Source organism: Hippocampus zosterae, chromosome 9 (genome assembly GCF_025434085.1).
Source record: "Hippocampus zosterae strain Florida chromosome 9, ASM2543408v3, whole genome shotgun sequence".
Taxonomy (NCBI): domain Eukaryota; kingdom Metazoa; phylum Chordata; class Actinopteri; order Syngnathiformes; family Syngnathidae; genus Hippocampus; species Hippocampus zosterae.
The window spans coordinates 3,610,900-3,630,813 of record NC_067459.1 but is presented as its reverse complement, the minus strand read 5'-3'; the positions used below and the strand labels follow the sequence as shown (position 1 = coordinate 3,630,813).

Below are 19,914 nucleotides of genomic sequence, written 5' to 3'. Positions count from 1 at the left end.
ATAGTACTGTTCACACGGCAAGATTTGGTCCGGTGCTGCACCGGGGCTGCCCCAGTAGAGCGTTCACACGTGCAAATTAGCTCCGGCGTAGCCCCGGAAAAGAGCTTATACCGGACCAAATTTGACCCACGTCAGGATGGTGGGTCAAATATTTGCTCCGGAGCAAATGCTCGTTTGCGAAGCAGCACCGGTGTAAATTTGCAGGTGTGAACGCAACTGGGTTAAATTTGCCCCAGAGCAAATGCTTGTGAAGAGTACGTATGGCGAGAATGCGTTGCATTCGTGCTCTGTCGGACATCTGTAATGTGTTTGTTTCATAACGACACAAAACTTGGCTAGTAACATCTTTCCTTTTGTAGGAGACTGGACTGTCTCGGAGTTGTTTGTTCCTTTGTTGTTTGTTCACAACCCCCCGCCCCCCATAGAATTTATTTTGTGATTTCCTCTCTTGATTTTCTGTTTGGCGTATTAGTGTTTGCTTTTCTGAGTATCATTAAAGTCATCGTTCATTTACGTTTTTTGGGCGGTCACTCTCGAGCAGAAGGCACGGAGACCGAGAAGGAGAAGGACGTGCCGGTCCAGTAGTCGCTTGAGTTGTGTATATACAGTACGTTTTAAAAAGAACCAACACGACAGCTCGTTTGTTGTTGTTGTCATTTTGCTCCGCTGCAGAAACTGCCGTGTGAACGCAAGTGGGGCAGCCCCGACACTGTACCGGGGCTGCCCCGCTCAGCGGCAGTGTACGCGTGAACGCTCCACACAATTTGCTGCGGTGCAAAATATCCCGCAACAAAATATCTCGGTGTAGCAAATGTGTGCCGTGTGAAGGGCCCTATAAATTAATTTGTCCAAATACTCCCGACATCCTTTGCAGTTTACTGGAAGAACGTCCTTTGTTATGTAACTTTGTTGTTGCAGAGAGAAATGGTTAAGAAAGCAGTCTTGGAACCTGCCTGTCAGTATAGCTTGATAATTAGGCGGGGCACAGTTTGCAGCTACAGTGAAACTCCTCGACAACGAGATCATGTTCAGGGGGTTTTTCACTGTAGCAAATTTGATCTCAGATGTAAACACACACACACACAAACGTATGTGTACACGCACACACAATCGAATGTGTACTCTTTATTTTTATTTCAATACAGTAGTGCATAAGTATGAGCACACACTTATGTAACACTTCATATTGTCAGTGTAGAAAGGAAAAAAAGGGAGAGAAATTGCGAAATTTCCGATCAGCATTCACTTTCACTTACATAAATTTTTGGATAATGTCTTTTATTTAGCTTGCTCCGTCTTTCATTTTGATCACTTTGACCCTCTCTTCCAGCATCAGAGCTCTTCTTGTCTTAGCTGCTTGACATGCAAAGGTCCGTTTTGTAGCCATTTTATCAACGCAACGTCCATGCTCGTCTGAATCTAACAATAACAAATACTTCTTGGACCCGATGGCTTTTCTTTCCACCATCCCACTGTCTGTAACTCGAACTCCCCTCGATCGCCACACAAGACAGCGTTGCTCAGCTAATGTCATGCAATGAACTTCTAAACCAGGTTACTACGCTCCGTAGTCCTCGATGGCCATAGTTATCTCTCGAAGGCTAACAACCTTATGCTAACTGGAGCGCTTCTCTCTCATTTGCGCACCAGTTAGCGTAAGGTTTTTAGCATGATAACAAGTAAAGCATTTTCGAGGAAAATGCTTTACTTGTAATACGAGGAAACGTTCATTTATTTGAATGTCCGTCGAGCCATAAGCAATTTACTCTGAGCAGCTAATCGGATGCATTCCACTCTATCTTCCACGGATCTAACTACAGTATCTACACACATAGATAGTTGAGGTTCCTCTTGGCCAATTGGAGGCCAGGATGATGCTCAGTAAGCCAATAGCAGGGCAGCTATGAGTATGTTGCGTTCAGGAAATTCGAAGCTGTGACCGAAATAAACATCGTTCACTATGTAAACCAGTGTGGTAGTTGCTTTTGCCGATTCCGAACGAAGCAGTAGAGGTCGCTGTTGGATTAGACTTCATTGTAGTGAATGTCTTCGCGAGGCTGGAGCAGAGAAAATCATATAACGCAACAGGGTTTTTTTTTTCGTTGTATGGGGGGCAGTAGAATGGGAATGATGTTAATGCATGAATATTTTTTCACATTAGGGGGTATATTCGCCCATGTAGGTTTCGTTCTAGAGGAGTTTCACTGTATCTTAATCGTAGTAGCACCATTTATCGACAAAGCCTCCCAATGCAGGCAACTGATTGCACTCATTCTACACATCGTTAAATGTTGCTGTGAGGCCAAGATTCAAATGAACAAAGCCTCAGTCACCTTCAACAGACGTTGATATTAATTTATTGGAAACTTCCTTTGTTAAGTTGACTGAAAATGTCAAATGGAGTTCTCACCTTAACAATTCTGATGAGAATCTTCAACTGATAGACATGCAGTTGCAGGTCCATGCGGTCCGTCAGCCATGTTCCGATGAGGTTCATTGTGCTGGTATACCATTGCTGAAAAAGAGCAGTACGAGTGGATGAGTGAAGCAGAAGCAGGAAGGAGCTGGCAAACAAATCTTTATTTGTATAAAGCGTTCTCTGATCCAATTCAACGACACCCATACAACTTAGCACTGAAAAAAATACAGTGTCTTTTCCTCTCAAAAATCGGCCCCATCGGCACAGGCTGTTATTTAAGTGTTTACTCCAGGAAGAAACAGCAGGCAATGAGGCATCACTTAATAGGATCCTAATAAAGAGGGATGACGCTCTTGGCACAAAACAGAAAGTCCTGTGAATGACAGACCTACAGGCACTTGTCGAAGGCCGTGAAACATTTCGTTGTAGTTTCCCTGTAGGATGTTTAAGTTCTGTTGAATTTGCTGTTTCTGTTCAAAAGAAAACCACCATCACAGTGCACTATTGGAGCAAGGACAAAGTCATATTGGGATACTTATGTTTGATAAAACAAACAATAATTGAGATTTCAATCTTTTTCTGTCCAACAAAACCAGGGAATGAAAACCAGGGGTGGGTGGGGGTGCGGGGGTTGACTGTGATGCAGATAATGACTGGTACCAAAAGATCACTTACTAACACGACAAACATTTTCTTGACATTGCTAGTATTCTTCATACAGGTGCATGTTTCAACCTTGTGATGCGGTCATGACTCGATTTAGACCACTCTCCCCTACATCAGTACCTACAAGGCACACTGCGCGCAGAAGCCCAAAGCTTTCATATGTCCCTCTGTTGTCATGTGTAATTGATGGAGAATAATGAGCACAGGCTGATACTAATGGAAGGTGACTGACTTCAACTGTCAGGGTCACAGAAAAGTGGATGCACGGCGAATCGACTTGGAATAAATTGGGTTGGATAAAGAGGTGCCAGATGCTAAGCGGTACTTTCTGAGTTGGAAAAGTTGAAATGATTCCTATTTAACATCTCTTGTTAGCCCACTGCAGCTGATAAATTTTGGCCTTTAATGTTAATTTTCAGGATCAAATTCATCACCATCAAGCTGCACTTTCGAAAGGCCTGGATTCTGTAAATAAGACTGATTGTTGAAGTTCAAATGCCCCAAATGTTGGAGTTTTGTGACACCATTTCTGAAAGGATGGCCAAGTGAAGAGAAGAGTCAATTGGTCACTGGTCAGTATTCTGTTATTCATCACACAACAACGAAGGCTCGTAAGTGTTTCAGTGCCATGTTTGGGTGGTGATGATCATCAGTCGCTGACTACAGAATGAGCAACACATAAACGCACATCCCACTAAATTAGATCATTAAACAAATGGGAAAACACTTTTCTGTCGATAAATTACAACTAAGTTTCTAAAATAAAAATGTCACTTTGATAATTACTTATGTAATATTTACATTTAGATTATGACAAGATGGTGAATTCTGGCTTTAACAAACTGTTAGCATCACAATTATTATTTTTTTAAAAATCATGAAATATTTAACTGTGTATGGTGAAACCATATCAGTTACACATTTTTGAATTGAACTGCTGAAATTTAGATGCCATGTGACATTCTAATTTATTGGAATGCCCTTTGAAACAGAGCACGGCAACTTAGTTTGAAAAACAATAGCCACCATCAGAAGAGTGGAACCAAATTCTTGAGCACTTGTGCCCGCCACCATCAGTAGAGTGGAACCAAATTCTTGAGCACTTGTGCCCGACCAACAACAAAACAAACTCAAAAGCACACCACAATCGCAGCTATGACAGCTGAAGATGAAGAGATCAGGTCAGCGAGTGGGACACGGGTGAGGAGAAGATGGCTGTGGCCATGCAGTACTGGGGTGAATCAGAGCGGCGACCTGGTGCCAGCAGCAGCCTATCTGTCGCTGTGTGCCTGTGAAGGCTTCAGCGTGGCAGCAGGCCTGTGATCTCGCCCCAAGCATAACCCCCCACTGGGAGGCCAGGCTTGGAGTGACTGGCTGCTCTCCCTCTTTCCATCATCCACTCCTTCACTTCTTGTCGTTCTTTAGACTTTTTAGACATGGTGCCACGCAGCACCCATCAACTGCCATTTTTCACAGCAGCCATTTTGTGTCCTCTTCTGCTTTGCTCCTCCTCATTTTATGTCAAAAGAGGCTTGACAGTTATGTTACAAGTTTTCTTGCCGCCATAGCATTTGGGGGGCGTCTGTCAAGGACATCTTGTCTACACATAATGCCTGTTATTTTCATCAAGTTTTAAATCCTTTTTGGGCCAATGTGAGTGTTCTACTCATTTGAAGACATTTAAAACAGTGAATTTGATCCAGGAATTGTCATCAATGTCTCGACAGCATCAGGGCATGAGTTTGATTAATTTTACAGGGCTTTTGCTCGTACTATAACGTGTTGGCTATAAAATATACAACACAGTTTCTTTTTTTAATTTGCCGTATTTTCTGCACTATAAGGTGCTTCAGAGTATAAGGTGCACCTTCAATGAATGGTCTATTTTAAAACTGTTTTTATATACTATATGCACCACATTACAAGGCGCATAGAATAGAAGCCACAATAATGGCTGCGGTTGCATTATGCATCCACTAGATAGAGCTAAGCTAAAAGCAATACAATACAACAATCCAACAAGCAATACAACACTGCTTTATTCATAGTGTTTAGAGCTTCAACAACCGCTGCAGGTCTCACAAAGCACTTGACAGAACATTTAAAATACTACATCCAATACATCAGAATATTGATCCATATATGAGGCACATTGGATTATAAGGCTGTCAGCTTGTGAGAAAAATGAATGCTTTGAAGTGCGCCTTATACAACGACCGAGCAGATGATTGTTCGCAGTCGGTGGCACATTTGATAACAGGCCACTCACAGGGAGCAAATTTATTGCTCATCCGAGGTTGAAATAAGTCTTGAAAATAAGGTGCATCCGCTAAAGACTCTCTGTGTGTGAACCGACTCGGTTTGGTTATGTGATACGGCTTTATTTAAGGAACTGTAACTGCAGTCAATTTAAAACACAGTTTTATCACTTACAGGCGATTTTCAATGGAGAGAAACAAGGAGTGGGCTCCAACTAATAAGAGAAATTACATTCCGCATAAGAGTGATTTATATTTGCTTTACACCTGTTTACAAATGCTGCTTCATGTGAAACCACTCCTCAGTGGAAATAAAAGAATGGGGACCGTTGTTCTCGATCACCAAGGCTTGAAACGTGCAATTCTGCAACATAGTTTGTAAGTCAAGATTTGGATTTTAGCACCCCAACTAAACAAATTGAAACAGGTCTTGAGAATTAAGAGAGATTTCCGCAGGAACTAGCTGATGAGCCGCCCGGAAAGCGGCGAACCAGCTAGTGTGTGTGTGTGTGTGTGTGTGTGTGTGTGTGTATATATATATATATATATATATCTATTATATTATATATATATATATATATATATATATATATATATATATATATATATATATATATATTGCAAAGCAGTGAGCATAAATTTCGATATTTGGAAGGTTCATTCAAAAGTTAGTGGTACACCTTGATGTATATATGTACAGCCATTTCGTTACCCCTGCGTCCTAGACGCATAATTTTCCCGCGGGTCACACAGTTCCAAATAATGTGCGTTTTTGGGACGCAAGGAAATTTTTCAGTCAAAACAAATACAACTATGGGAATCGCTGATGAGAAAAGGATGAGTCCTATTATGCATTTAGAGAGTCCCAAATTTAGAATTCTGAAATGGTCTACTTAATCAATAGCATATGATAATAACACAAACAACAACATATACGTACAATTATAAACAAATGCTGCAAAAGTTTAAATAGTTCAGTAGCAGGCGTAAGGATTTCGGAAATTCATCGTAACCGTTTTTCGGTCCGTCGGATTACCCAATGGGATACCACGATAACTAATTTTGTGTTCTGTAAACCATTTTTCTATTTTGACTGATATTCATAATCAAGAATTCTGAATACTCAAAAGTATAATGTTTCAAGGGTAAATGTTTTAAAACTATCCATGAACAATGAACATTACATCAGCAGCGGTGTACACCAGGTTTATTAAAAAAAATAAATGGATTCAAATATGGTGGAGTCATATGTCATCATGAATACAGCATACCACAAAATCAGAGTATTTTTTTTTCCAATCTCACACTGCAAAGATTAATTTCCTGGTAAGTATTGATGTGGCTTGACACCCTCTTCCCAAGACGATGCATGTGTAATCTGCTATCAATTTGACGAAAGAATCTAACACACGTCATCATCAGTTCTACCAACAGTTAACATTAGCATTACTACACCTTGTGACGATTGTTTTTTTCGGAAATTTACCATGCTACAACCAGGAAATTATACAATAACCAATACTGTTTCATAATATTCTTCATAGCGATTAGCTAATGACTAATTTGCCTTGTAATCGTGCCTCTCGTCGTATCTCGCTCTCGTGTTCTGTGCATACGTCACAGTTGAGTTTAGTGATACGCCCTACGGACGATTCATACGAAAAATCAGACTGGCATTCCCAGTTCTTAAATGTCGTAATTAGTAGACCTTTGTGAGTATTTTCGCCGCCATCTCAAACTTCCATCCGCGTGACTCCTCAGTTTTCGGACGAAAATAGCAACCCACATGCGCACATAACGTTATCTGTTCCGTCCCCCCAACACTGGAAACAAAACAAAACGAAAGTAATTTCGAAGAAACACACACACACCACACCACAAACACCTGTACAGACAGTGAAATCGCATTGATCACACAGGAGAGACTTGTTTGCGTACAGTCAACTCGTGTGCGGTGACTTTTATGGTTAAACGATTTTTCGGTACCGTCAAAATGGCGCCACGAAAAACGACATGCTACCGGTAACAATCGTTACCATGAAATCTTCAGGCCTGCCGTTTTTGTTGTTGTTGTTGTTGTTGTTGTTGTTGTTGTTTTGACTGAGAAATTTCCTTGCGTCCCAAAAACGCACATTATTTGGAAGTGTGCGTCCCACGGGAAAATTCTGCGTCTAGGACGCAGGACGCAGAAGTAACGAGATGGCTTGTATGTATATATGTTTTTGGCTGGAGTACCTGGAGAAAACCACATAGGCACGGGGAGATCATGCAAACTCCACACAGGAAGGCCAAAGCCGGGATCGAACCCACGACCTCTGCACCGTGAGGTCGACACGCTAACCACTCGACACCGGGCAAACCCCACAAGAAAAAAAGTGAATAATGAGACTGAATTTCCACTGTATGTTTTTAAAATCAATTGATATGCCCTTCAGCCACCACCACCACTTTTTTTCCCCTGCTCCAACTTTACCCCAAGTTACATAAAAACCCTGACAAGTATCAAAAGCCAATTGGCACTTGCAGACCTTGTCAAATGAACAGTGATTGCCCCCTCTTGTTTAAGTCATTTTGGCAAGAATTAAAAAGAAAAGAAAATCCTCATAACAGATTAATTCACCCGATCTCGTTTTTTAGGGTGCATGGCAGCAGGGGGCTAGCACTTGATAACAGCCAAAAAAAGCGTAATATGACTCTACATAATAATGCCATAACCACAGGACCTAAATCTGTGATCCTACTGATTCAATTTCTTCAACCAGGATATCGTTTCGTGTGTAGGTGTGTGTGTGTGTGTGTGTGTGTGTGTGTGTGTGTGTGTGTGTGTGTGTGTGTGTGTGTGTGTGTGCGCATACATTAATGGGTTTTGTCACCTTGTGACATGCTGATGAACCCCGACCTATACACATGCGACAAGCACGTTACACACAACATGCAACATTGCAGACACATTCTCACATGTACACGTATACATCTGCTCGTCCAGCACCGCTTCAAGCGAGAGCTGGGAGAGAGAGAGAGAGAGAGAGAGAGAGAGAGAGAGAGAGAGAGAGAGAGAGAGAGAGCGACCTCCTGCCCCTATCTGACACCAACCCACCCTTGCCTCCAAAAACTTCCACCCACTGCCATACACACAAACCTCGCCTTGAAGCCAGTGTTCACACCCAAGTCTTAACATGCCACTTGGTGGGAGGGAAGGGTGAGGGGGGGGGGGTGTCACCAGCAGGATATGATTCAATAAATGGCACACATTTTCTTCCCCTATTCATCTTTTTCATTTGCATACATTTGCCATGCTGTGTAATGAAGGGGCTATGGCCTTTTTAGATTTGTAGGTCAAATGATGCATACCATTTTTTTCTACACAAGTTTTAACCCTTTCATGCACCAATAAGATTAAGATATCCTTTATTTGTCCCGCAATGGGCAAATTACAATCAGAATTCAGAAAGGAAAAACGCTGGGTAGGGAGAGGGAAAAAAAAATCAACCTCGAACTATCCTCTTCCGAGGATAATTTAAGTCCAGGATAAAAAAATGATGATAACCTGTAACCTGATAACATGATAGGCTGTCCACTGTAGTAACCGCTGTCCCTGAAAGGGTTAAAGCTGTCAATAGACAACAGGATCTTTTTTCTAATAACCAACTTACTTGAAAAGAAAGCTGCAATGCATAATCAACTGTAGATACAATATATCATTTCATTTTCCTCAAGGGCACATTCAAATGTTCAAAATACTCTCCAGGCAAGGATGTCACAGGATTGTTTTTTTTTTTTTTGTCAGCAGCAAATGTTTGTCTCTTGTTCAAGGCCTAAGTGCTTCCCAACAGGCTACTGCTGCCCGTCAAGCTACTCCTACTCCAATTATTATTACGAGTTCTGACATACCGTATATCCTCATTTGAGACCAGGTGCACAAATTCATTCAACTGCTGAATGGAGAGGCGGGGGGGAGGCTAATGAGGCATTTTAAGATTAATAGTTGAAAGTATTACATACAGATTTATAAACATTTCCATTATCAATAACTAATCATTGATTAAAACTATACATTATGTACATACAGTATGTATTACAATGTATGTCAAGTGAAACTGGAACTGCGACTGAAAATTAGGAGAAATGCTGAGTAAATAACAAGGAAGGAGACAGACTGCAAAGTGCATCACTCCCCGCCATGTATGGTGCTGTGAGAAAGTATTTGACCCTTTCCTGATTTCTGTGTTCTTTTCATATTAATCACATACAAAGGTTTCAGTTCATCAAACCAATTTTAATATAACACAGAGACTACCCAAGGAAATACAAAATGCAGTTTCTAAATCCCAATTGAATTTATTAAGGTACAAACACCCCAAAACTACCTGTCCCCATGTGAAGAAGCAATTCATGGGGGGGGCACCCCTTGTTAAATCACAAACTGTGACTCACGACAGTTTTGGGAAAGCTGAGTTCAATTTCACAGGCAACACCCAAGCACCACATTTGTTGAATCAAGAAATCACTTAAATCAGGGGTGCTCAAACTTTTTGGACTGAAGATCGACTTTTCGATCACCCAAACTCCCGCGATCAATCCGTCAACGCACGCCATGATGAGCAACAAACAGCCTGATACGGAGGCACGAGACACACTTTTGCAGCCTGTTAACTATCGTTGCTCACAAGCCTCTTTTAACGGCCCTCTTGATTCCTATTCTTTGCCCGTGCCCTGTGTGAATTGTACACAAAACAAAGTCTGAATGAGAATATGAGAATAATGAAAACGATAAAAGATATAGCGCAACAGCTCTGATCACAAGCTGCAATTGCAGACTGCTGAGCGCGAACAAATGCGTGATGCAGGTCACGCGCCACCGTAGGTTAAGGATTTACCCGCTTTATTTCATTTTATTTTTTTAAATACTTTTTGTGAAAATGCGACTGATAGGATGATTAGGGTGTAGTGTACATTAATACACAAAAAAATATTACAAACATGCACAAAGACACGCAAATAGTGTTGTTTGTTTGTTTGTTTGTTTGTTTGTTTGTTTTTTCTCCTCTACACCCCTCGCGATCGAGTTGGGACCAGTCCGCGATCTACCAGTTGATCCCGATCGACGCAATGGGCACCCCTGATTCTGTCAAAGTGGAGTCGGCTACAAGATGTCAAGAAACAAACGCATCATGCCACGATACAAAGAAATTCAAGAAGAAATGAGAAAAAAGGTTTTCAAATCTATCAGCCCACAAAAGGTCACAAAGCCATTTCCAATACATCACCAGGAGTGCAACGACGACTCATCCAGGAGGTTGCAAAAGTGCCTAGAACAACACCCAAAGAACTCCAAAACTCGCTGACCTCAGTTCAGTTCTGTGTGCACGACTCTACTATAAGAAAGACACTGACCAAAAATGGCATCCATGGGAGAGTTCTCAGGCGAAAATCACTGCTGTCCAAAAAGCACACAGAGGCTCGTCTCATATTCGCCAAAAGATATCTTGATAATCCTCAAAACTTTTGGAAAAACATTCTGTGGACTGATGAGTCAAAAATTTAACTTTTTAGAGGATGTGTGCCCCGTTACTTCTGGGGTAAAAATGTCACGGCCTTTGATTAAAAACAACATTGTGCCAACAGTGAAGCATGGCGGTGGCAGTGTGATCGTCAGTGGTTGCTTTGCTAACTCAGGACCAAGACAACTTGCTGTGATTGATGGGGCAGTACATTTTGCTGTCTGCCAGAAAATCCTAAAGGAGAACGTCTGACAATCAGTCAGCGCCCTCAAACTCAAGTGCTCTTGGATCATGCAGCAGGACAACACACCAGCAAGTCCACCTCTGAATGGCTAAAAAAAACTAATAATAATGTTTTGAAGTGGGAAGGGTCAAAGTCTGAATTTGAATCCAATTGAGATCCTGTTGTGTGACCTTAAATAGGCAGTTCATGCTAGAAAACCCTCCAATGTGGCGGAATTGAAGCAATTTTGCGAAAAAGAGTGGGTGAAAATTCCTCTGCAACAATGTGAAAGACTCATCACCAATTATCGCAAACGCTTGATTTCAGTTGTTGTAAAGGGGGGCACAATACATTATTAGGTTATGGGGGCAATTACATTTCACGTTAGGGTCAGAATGGTTTGGAGTTTTGGTTGGGCAATGGTTTGGGCCACCCAAAAATATGAATCTTTCATTTGAAAAAAAGTCTGTGAGAGGTTTTTTGTTTGTCATTTCATTGCAAAACCAAATAACTCTAACACTAAATTTTCTCCATAAACACACAAGTCCCAAATGTTCACATAACTATAAAATTGTACTAAAATGTCACATATTGTGTTTACAGAATCAAATTATGGCAAGTAAGTGCACTACAACTGCAGTCCCTGAACCTTAATTTAGATGAGCCCTAAATCTTAATTAGGGGAAAACAAGTCCTCGAGTAATTCGAGTGCCTTTATTTAAATAAATAAATAAATAAATAAAATGCTGGAGGAATTTTTTTACTGCCTCTGCTAACTATTTTAGTGTGCACCACTGGAAAGACAAGACAAGCCATTCACAGCATGGCTATGCATGGGGGCAACATGCCAAACATTACATGGACATCAATGGCTTGGTACACTTTTATTTTGAAGTTCACCTTTAAAATGCATGTGATGCGGCAGCAACTGGATGCTGGCATGAGCCCAGTTTTTATTGCCATGACATATTGTCACCAACGTCAACAAAATGTCTTCTCAAAATCCTGTATAATTGGATGAAACAAAACAAAACAAAACAAATAAAAGCCAATAATCAAGTACACCACCACTGTATAATGCGGCGCCAGTCGCCAGGGTAAGCGGCTAATGGCTATCAGCTAGCAGCTAGCTATCAGCAGCGGGTGTCCAGTTTAGTCTGGCAGCAGCCGTTAGACTATATATAATTATTACAATAAAATTAAGTTTATTGTTCTTTAACCAAGCAGAAATGTATCTTATGTGAATACTCAATCGTTCAATAGAATTTTTAGTCTGAATACGATGATATTTGATAGCTATAGCCCTAATTGTAACTCGTCAAAGTCATTGTCATTTTATCCATGCTTTCATCATCACTAAATGACAGTTTGTCACCACTATTTTTGGAATGTCAGCCAGTCCGTCATTACTACTTTAACCACGCTTCCATTCTCAAAATTACAGTTAAAAAAATGCTTCATTAAAAAAATTATTACAGCTGGTCACCTCTATTTTAGGACTGCTGGATCATCTTTTTTGGTGGCATCGGCGACAGCCAATCAAAAACCCACTTACAATGTCTCACACACACACAAACTGCACAAGCACAAGCGCACACACTGTATTTCTCTCATATGTTTGACTACACCAGGGTTGCTTCAAGTGGAGAATAGAAGGGGATGCTCTGACGAAAAATAAATAAGTAAATAAATAAAATTTGAACATTGGTAGTCAATCTGGTGACCAGTGGTTGTGTTGGCTGCTAAATACTATCTTGGCAATTGACAGTTCACCAACTGGAAACAAGTCAATGTACATAGCTGCGCTTACTGTATTTGATTATTCTGCTAATCAAGAGGTACCCAATATCTCACATCATCATTTCAAGGCACTTATTTTACTTTAATGGAATGGCAACCACAAACCCTGAAGACAAGCGGCGATGAGTAACATGCATACGTGTACACATTATTTACAGGCAGAAAACCTATAAAAAGTCAAACCATTTGTAAGGTCAGTGAACCCTGTTTGAGGGGCCGCTCAGGAGCTTTTGTGCTGCTGAGAGCCAGGAATGTTGGAGCTGATGAGGGGCCTCACAACAGGGGGTACATGAGGATTACAAGCTACCGGGCCTCTGCCTCTTTCTGCCTCTGGTGCCCCTCCTATCTATTTGTGTTTAAGACTGTGGAAGACCACCTACTTATATGTGCAGTTTCTTTTTTTTTTTTAATCATTCCAATTTTGAAACTCATAGCTCAGGATGTTATTTCTGGTCTGTCTGTGGGCAGCATGGCTCACTCAGAGGTACAGTGGTCATTTACCAACCAGGAGGTTGGTATTTTGATCCTCATTGCAGGATTGCTTGAGCAAGATACTGAACCCCAAGTTGCTCCTGGTGCTGCGTCACCAGTCAGTATGAACAAGATATAAATCAGCATGCATTGTATTCTATTGTATTGTATTGAGATAACAGTGTGAAGCGCTTTGAGTACCCGCGGTAGAAAAGCGCGATACAAGTGACATCCCATTTACCATCTGCCCTTACCTCAAGTCTGGAACCCGTTTACTTCCCTACTTTCTTAGTTTGTCTCTGGAGATGGTTCTTTTTTTTTCTTCTTCTTTTTTTTTTTTAAACTGTTATCTTGTTTTGGGGTCATGGGCCGAAGCCAAAGTGCCGGAAATAACGATGAGCCACAAACTCATGGCAATGAAGATAATGTTGATGATTTTTAGTAGTAGTAGTAGTCAGAGTAGTAGTAGTACGGTTAGTCATCCTATTCTAACAATATCAATCATTTTCATTCAAGACATTAAAGTAGACATTTCAAAGTTTTTTCATTACATTATCATAACCGTAAGTCATTGTTCAGGCCAACATTTGAGAAAGGGAGACAAGAGCGAGTGAGGAAGGCAGATAGAAATACAGTAACTCGAGAGAAAGACGAAGAAAGACACAGGCAGAGAGGGAGGGAGAGAAAACAAAAGAGAGAGCGAGAGAGAGCGAGAGGTAGAAAGAGAGAGAGAGATGCCCTGCTGAGACCCAGCTGTGTCTGCAATTAGCAGCAGGCATGGAATGATGATTGTGGATGCGCCAACACTAATCTCAAATGACATGTTTCTTTTTGAGGGAGAAGCAAGCAGAACACCAAAAGGCAACGCTGCTTTTTCCTCACAAATACACATGCCGACACTGATAAACACAAAACCCACACAGGCACACAAACTCACACACGAGTGTACGGATCATCTTGAAGGAGTGGAAACTCTAAATCTGACTACAAGACATTTTGCACTTTGCACAATGGGTTTGTCTAATCCTACCTGGTCTGCTTTTCAGAGCCTACTGTTGGCCTATTCTAGTCTGGCTCACAAGCTCAGCAGAGAGGCCCCATTGATGAAGACACTCAATTACCATAGTAACTCACACAGTAGGAAGGAACACTCCCCTCCACAGCCCTCCCTCCAATCCCAGTCCCAGCAGCAACCCGCAATCCCCCTTTGCATCCAGCTGCATGCTCAACTTGTCATCCAACAGCAGGTCTAAGCCTGACCCCCAAAGAGCACAAGGAGCTTTTCACACAAGGCTAATGGTGCTCGGGCTCCTGCACTGAATGATGTCATTCCGCATTCCTCACAAATGTTGATACATCTGAAATTGGAACTTTGCTTGTATCACATGACAACTCAACTGTAGGCAGGTGGCAAGCTGGTTTATTTGGAAAAAAAAGTTTAGAAATGCTCTCTCTTTCAGCAGCTGGTCTACACACACACCATCATTAATTTTCTTTTGAGTCAGACCATAATACTGTTTTTAAGTGAAACCGTTCAGTGGCGTAAGATAGAATCCCAAAGGTTGAAGCATCAGAATTGTAATTATGACAGAGAGAGAGCTAGAGAGAGAGAGAGAGAGAGAGAGAGAGAGAGAGAGAGAGAGAGAGAGAGAGAGAGAGAGAGAGAGAGAGAGAGAGAGAGAGAGAATGTGTATATGTATGTACAGTATGTATGTATGTCTGCACATGGCAATGTACAGTGTTTGTGTGTGTGTGTGTGTGTGTGTGTGTGTGTGTGTGTGTGTGTGTGTGTGTGTGTGTGTGTGTGTGTGTGAGTGAGTGTACAGGATGCATATATCATTTTCTCCCCGTACTTGCTTGGGTTTTCTCTGGTTTCCTCCCACATTCCAATAAATATGTGTGGCAGGTTAATGGAACAATTCAAAATTGTCCTTAGGTGTGAGTGGGACCACGGATGGTTGTTCGTCTCTGTGTGTCCTGCGATTGGCTGGCAACTGGTTTGGGGTCCCTCTCTCTCTCTCTCTCTCTCTCTCTCTCTCTCTCTCTCTCTCTCATAATTATAAAATTACTATGGTGATGTTTGAACCTTTGGGATTAACAACTGCAGTGTTCCCCATCCTATCTTGCGCCACTGAACAGTTTCAATGAAAAACAGTATTTTGACTGAATGGCACAGAAAGATATGACTTCATATACTGTACAATGCTCCATTAAACTTGAATGTAGTTGGTGTAATTAGAAGTATCCCTGTGCTTCTTTCTCTTCATTCTGTCCCATCTCAATGTAATCTCTTTTCTTTCCAAAGACTCCAAAGGCTCATCTTTTAAAGCTGTTTTGATGGCTTCATTGCTTCATTTGAAAGCCTGTCACGACATACTCCACAGGGCAGGTTTGGTGTGTGTGAGTAAACAAGCAATAAAGCCGTACCTTAAGTAGGACTGCTGATATTAGTTGGGTTACTGGATACCTATTCTAATTCGAATTTTCAAGCATTGCAAATGTAAACCCGACTGGAACCACAACAAATGTGGAAAACCTTTACAAAAAAGTTTTATTGCTGCGAGGTGATGGATTTTCAGCCTATTGACAATAGGAAAATGCAAATTTCGGCGATGGAAAAAGGTTTTGTGAATAAACGTTTATAGGACCGGATACTACCTTACATGTTTTGACCGGATATTGCGTCACACCTCCATATTGAAGTCACAAAAAATAGCGGAGGACAATAAAGTAACGGATATTGAGAGTGATGAAGAAATGTAAAAATTTATGGAATTAAAAAAAGAAACGAACATTAACGGCATTGCTGGCCTCCTTATCGCCAACAGCATTGTCAACATAAACAATCTTTTTTGCCGTCTCCTTTTCATGATGGTTCCCGATGTGGTGAATGCTGACACAATTGTGACCACAGTTCTTCTAAACCACGAAAGCTCAATCAGCAATCCGCCCGTGATCACTTTTGTTGACAGTCAGCCGAGTGTCTTGTGGCAGAAAGACGTTCTCATATGGCGCAGCTTCCTCTCAGTGTTTGCAAAGTAATGACAAATGGAAACGGGCAGAAGTCGCATGTTTGTTTTGTGCAATTTCACTAAAGTCGCTTAAAAATATTTTATTGTACTTATTCTATTCACTTGAATTAGATTTTCTTTTCACAATTATATGACTTTTCTCCTAATATTTACACTACAGGCTATAAATTCTGAGACAGCGCAGGCACATCTTGATTTTCGTGCCGGTGCAAGCCTTGCTTCGCGTGTTTGTGAATTTGGTTGGTCAGTTGTGGGTCATGTTGGGCGTTGCAGCATACTGAGGGTGCAGCCAATGCCGATCACAAGTGTGGCTTGATTTAATGAAGAGTCACCTCAGTGCAATAGTTAGACGAAGATGAAACTGTGCAAAGGAGGTGGCATGACACGTGTAAGTAAACGGAGTACCGTGTCTGACGAGCTGGGTGTTCCCTCCCACGACCAGTCTCAGCCTGTTCTGCTCTAAATTTCGGTGTCATAATCAGGTGAGGTAATCAAATTAAAATATATCTATTACCAACATTGACGGATCTAACAAATGCAAATGCTGTTTTGCTGCTGTGAGCCTGCCCTTCACATATACTAAACCATTAATAGCAAGTCATCTCAGGTTTGATGAATTATTATGTCCTCCTCATGACAAATGATGGGAAAAGGGTCCCAAAAAAAAAAAAACTGTGCTCCTCGACTTATGAGTGACCAGACTTAAAACTTTTTCAAAATAAAAGACGTCGCTAGGCTGATTTTGCCTTGAATTGCGAACATTTCCTCATCAGTTTAGATGGCAACAGCAACAAACTTCACCTCAGTGTTCCAAGGAAGCAAGACAATGAGTTTGACAACACTTCTCCGGTAAAGTGAGTCTTTACTGCAGGACTACTACAACAATCAGCTAAAGGCACATGTAGACAAAGGTGCCTGTTTTTCCTGGGGGTTGTCATGAAAGCCTGTTTCTTTGGGTGAATGAGTGAATATAGCACATGCTTTGGGACTTAAAATGAGACAAACATGTACAGCAAGAATGACAACTTGCTTTAAATGTGTAAATGTGTCTCTCTCCATGTGGATCGAGAAGAAAGGTGCTGTTCATGTGAAATGAATGGAGCTCAGCATCTTGTAGTGGATGTTGTCATCTTCTGACTCACTGTCTCTGGCCATTCAAGCAAGGGGATTGCTTGAGGAGGGGGAAGGACCGGCAAGACCAAAGCAGTAGGACTAAGTTTTTTCCCTCTACAAGCCAACAAGTCTCAAACTGTTTTGATTGTGTTGCGCAAAAGACGAACTGCTGCTGACCATGGACCATAGTGTGAACGCTGCAGGCATGGCAACATAATGGGTTCAATTGACATTTCAGCCATCGAGTGAGTTAAGGAAGCGGTTCAGAAGAACAGGCCGGTAAAGCTCAACCAACAGGAAAGGTAAATAGTTCACAAGAATTTGAACAGTGTTTGCCTCTCCTTGTGTTCCAAATGTTGTGTTAGATCGATGGGATAAAAAAACAACAGCAACATCAAAAAGAAGCTGGCCATTTGTTTCGAACACATATACACATGCATGATTGTGGGAGGATGGTGTTTATGGGCTATGTTGTGAGAAACTAAACAGTTGGAATTATGGTCAGCGACCAGTCATTGAGCAAACACACAATGAGCAACAGAAAAGCTCTGTGGTCGACAATAAAAAAAGGAAAGGAAAAAAAAAGCCGCCAGCTCGGGGCCCTGAGAAAAGTAAGCCATTCTCCTCACAAAAAGCCGCTTAGGGGTGGATTGAGGGAAAGGAAAGGAGGGCTAAAACACTTGTGGGCTGAGGGAACTCTATAGAGGGAGTGAAAATGGAATAAGCCAGCAAGCACTTGAGGGTCCCGCCGAGCACCTGAATGGGACAGAGGGGTGGAGTGCCAGAGGGGGTCTAGTGAAGGTGAATGGCCTTCTTTTTGGGTCCAATTTGTCTCTTTTCACCCCGCTCGCCCTGCTCCGACTCTGACAGATGTACAAAGAGGGAGCGGCGCTGGGCCACTCATCCACATACGCCCGTGAGCAGCTGTCACTTTTGTCAGGCAAGTTAATCAAACAAATGCCACCGTACCACCCTTTTTAACAAGGCAAAGGGGAAGAGGGGTGAAAGGAGGCATGTAAAAGGGTGATAGAGACCCCAGAGATAACATGTGGGTCCTTGATCAATTCACCCCACCAGACTTCATCAATAAACCAGCGGGAGCTGATAAAGGAGAAGTTGCCATTAAACTTGTATTTTCCACTTCTGATGATCATGGCTTTCGTGATCTGAGTTGTTTCCCCCAGTGACACAGAGAGAGGGAATATTCATGCAGGATTTGGCGCCCTCCAAAAAAGGGAAAGGGGAAGCAAAATGCTCTCTGTTTGTCATTATCAAGACTCTAAGCTGCTTTAAGGCTTCATGAAACAGAAGCAAATATGTTTGTGTTCAAGCAGTCACACGCGATCAATTCAACCTCTCCCACTTGGTTGGGCTTGTTCAAAATTATGATTGGTGAGATACATGATGATTTTTCCCCAACTGTATTTTTGTTGAACTGTGAGTGTGTGGAATTAATGGCGGTAATTGTTTTACGTGATTGTTATTTACTTATATCTTATCTCTCCACCAGCCATGTTTCTTCTACATCTACTTGTCTGTGACATTATCGTCCATGTCGGCTGGAAGCATGAATCTCGCTGACAATTGAAAATCACTTTCACCAATATCTTCACTCCTGTAATAAATAGATCTTAATTACCAGACCTATCTGTCCTCTTCACCGTGAATACGGACCTTTAAGTGGAATTCTTTCACTCCACACCTGGCTTCTTCTAACACACCATGTGGGCTTCAACGATAACTTCAACCTGTCCTGGGGCCGTGAAACAATTTTGTGACCTGATGTTTTACATGCCAGTGACCAACACAGGAAAACCAGAAGGTCTAAAAGTTCACATTCGGCACACGTTTCATGCTCTTCCACTGCCACAAGAGCGATTATTTACATTCCGCACTCAGCTCCGTTGTCCTCACTGTAGAGTCTGATCTCACCGCACAGCCTCTCACGACAGCTCCGCTACTCCCCCTACCAACTCCAGTCATCACTGCCCTTTCCTGCCACTGCTCTACCCACACGGCCTGCTGTCACAGTTCGATCCTCTTCATCTCATCGTAATAAGTCACGCATCAGCTTGTTCAATCTCCAAACCATCCTGTGGTCCTCTTGACATGTCGCTAGGTTGAAAGTGAAAAAGAAACCATCCATCCCAAGTTCCTCAACATAACCAACATTCCCGCTGCTAGTTTTTGATTATTTCAAGACCTTGTTGTTCCACTTTTCTGTCCCCACTCCACTGAACCCTGCTGTTAACTTCAAAAAGCAAACCCCTCCTTCCCCCACTTCTCATTTTCAGAGTCAGCTGCGTAGTATTTCAACACCTGTTCTCATTCTTGGCGAGTTCAAGTACCACATCGACACGTCATGGATTTGGTGTGCTGAATTTATCAAGCACACCCTCAAATCACAAGCATCAACCTCCATATCTCCAAC

General features: G+C 41.9%; 1 protein-coding gene across 22 annotated transcripts in view; it reads right to left on the bottom strand.

The window, feature by feature from the left end:
• cadpsa (Ca2+-dependent activator protein for secretion a) overlaps nt 1–19,914 on the bottom strand; it is a 187,171-nt gene that overhangs the window by 7,777 nt on the left and 159,480 nt on the right. For all 22 annotated transcript variants that reach the window (XM_052075015.1, XM_052075012.1, XM_052075017.1 and 19 more), the window contains one exon: nt 2,411–2,515. In XM_052075015.1, the coding sequence (XP_051930975.1) occupies nt 2,411–2,515 (105 nt within the window). The remainder of the gene's footprint in view (nt 1–2,410; nt 2,516–19,914) is intronic.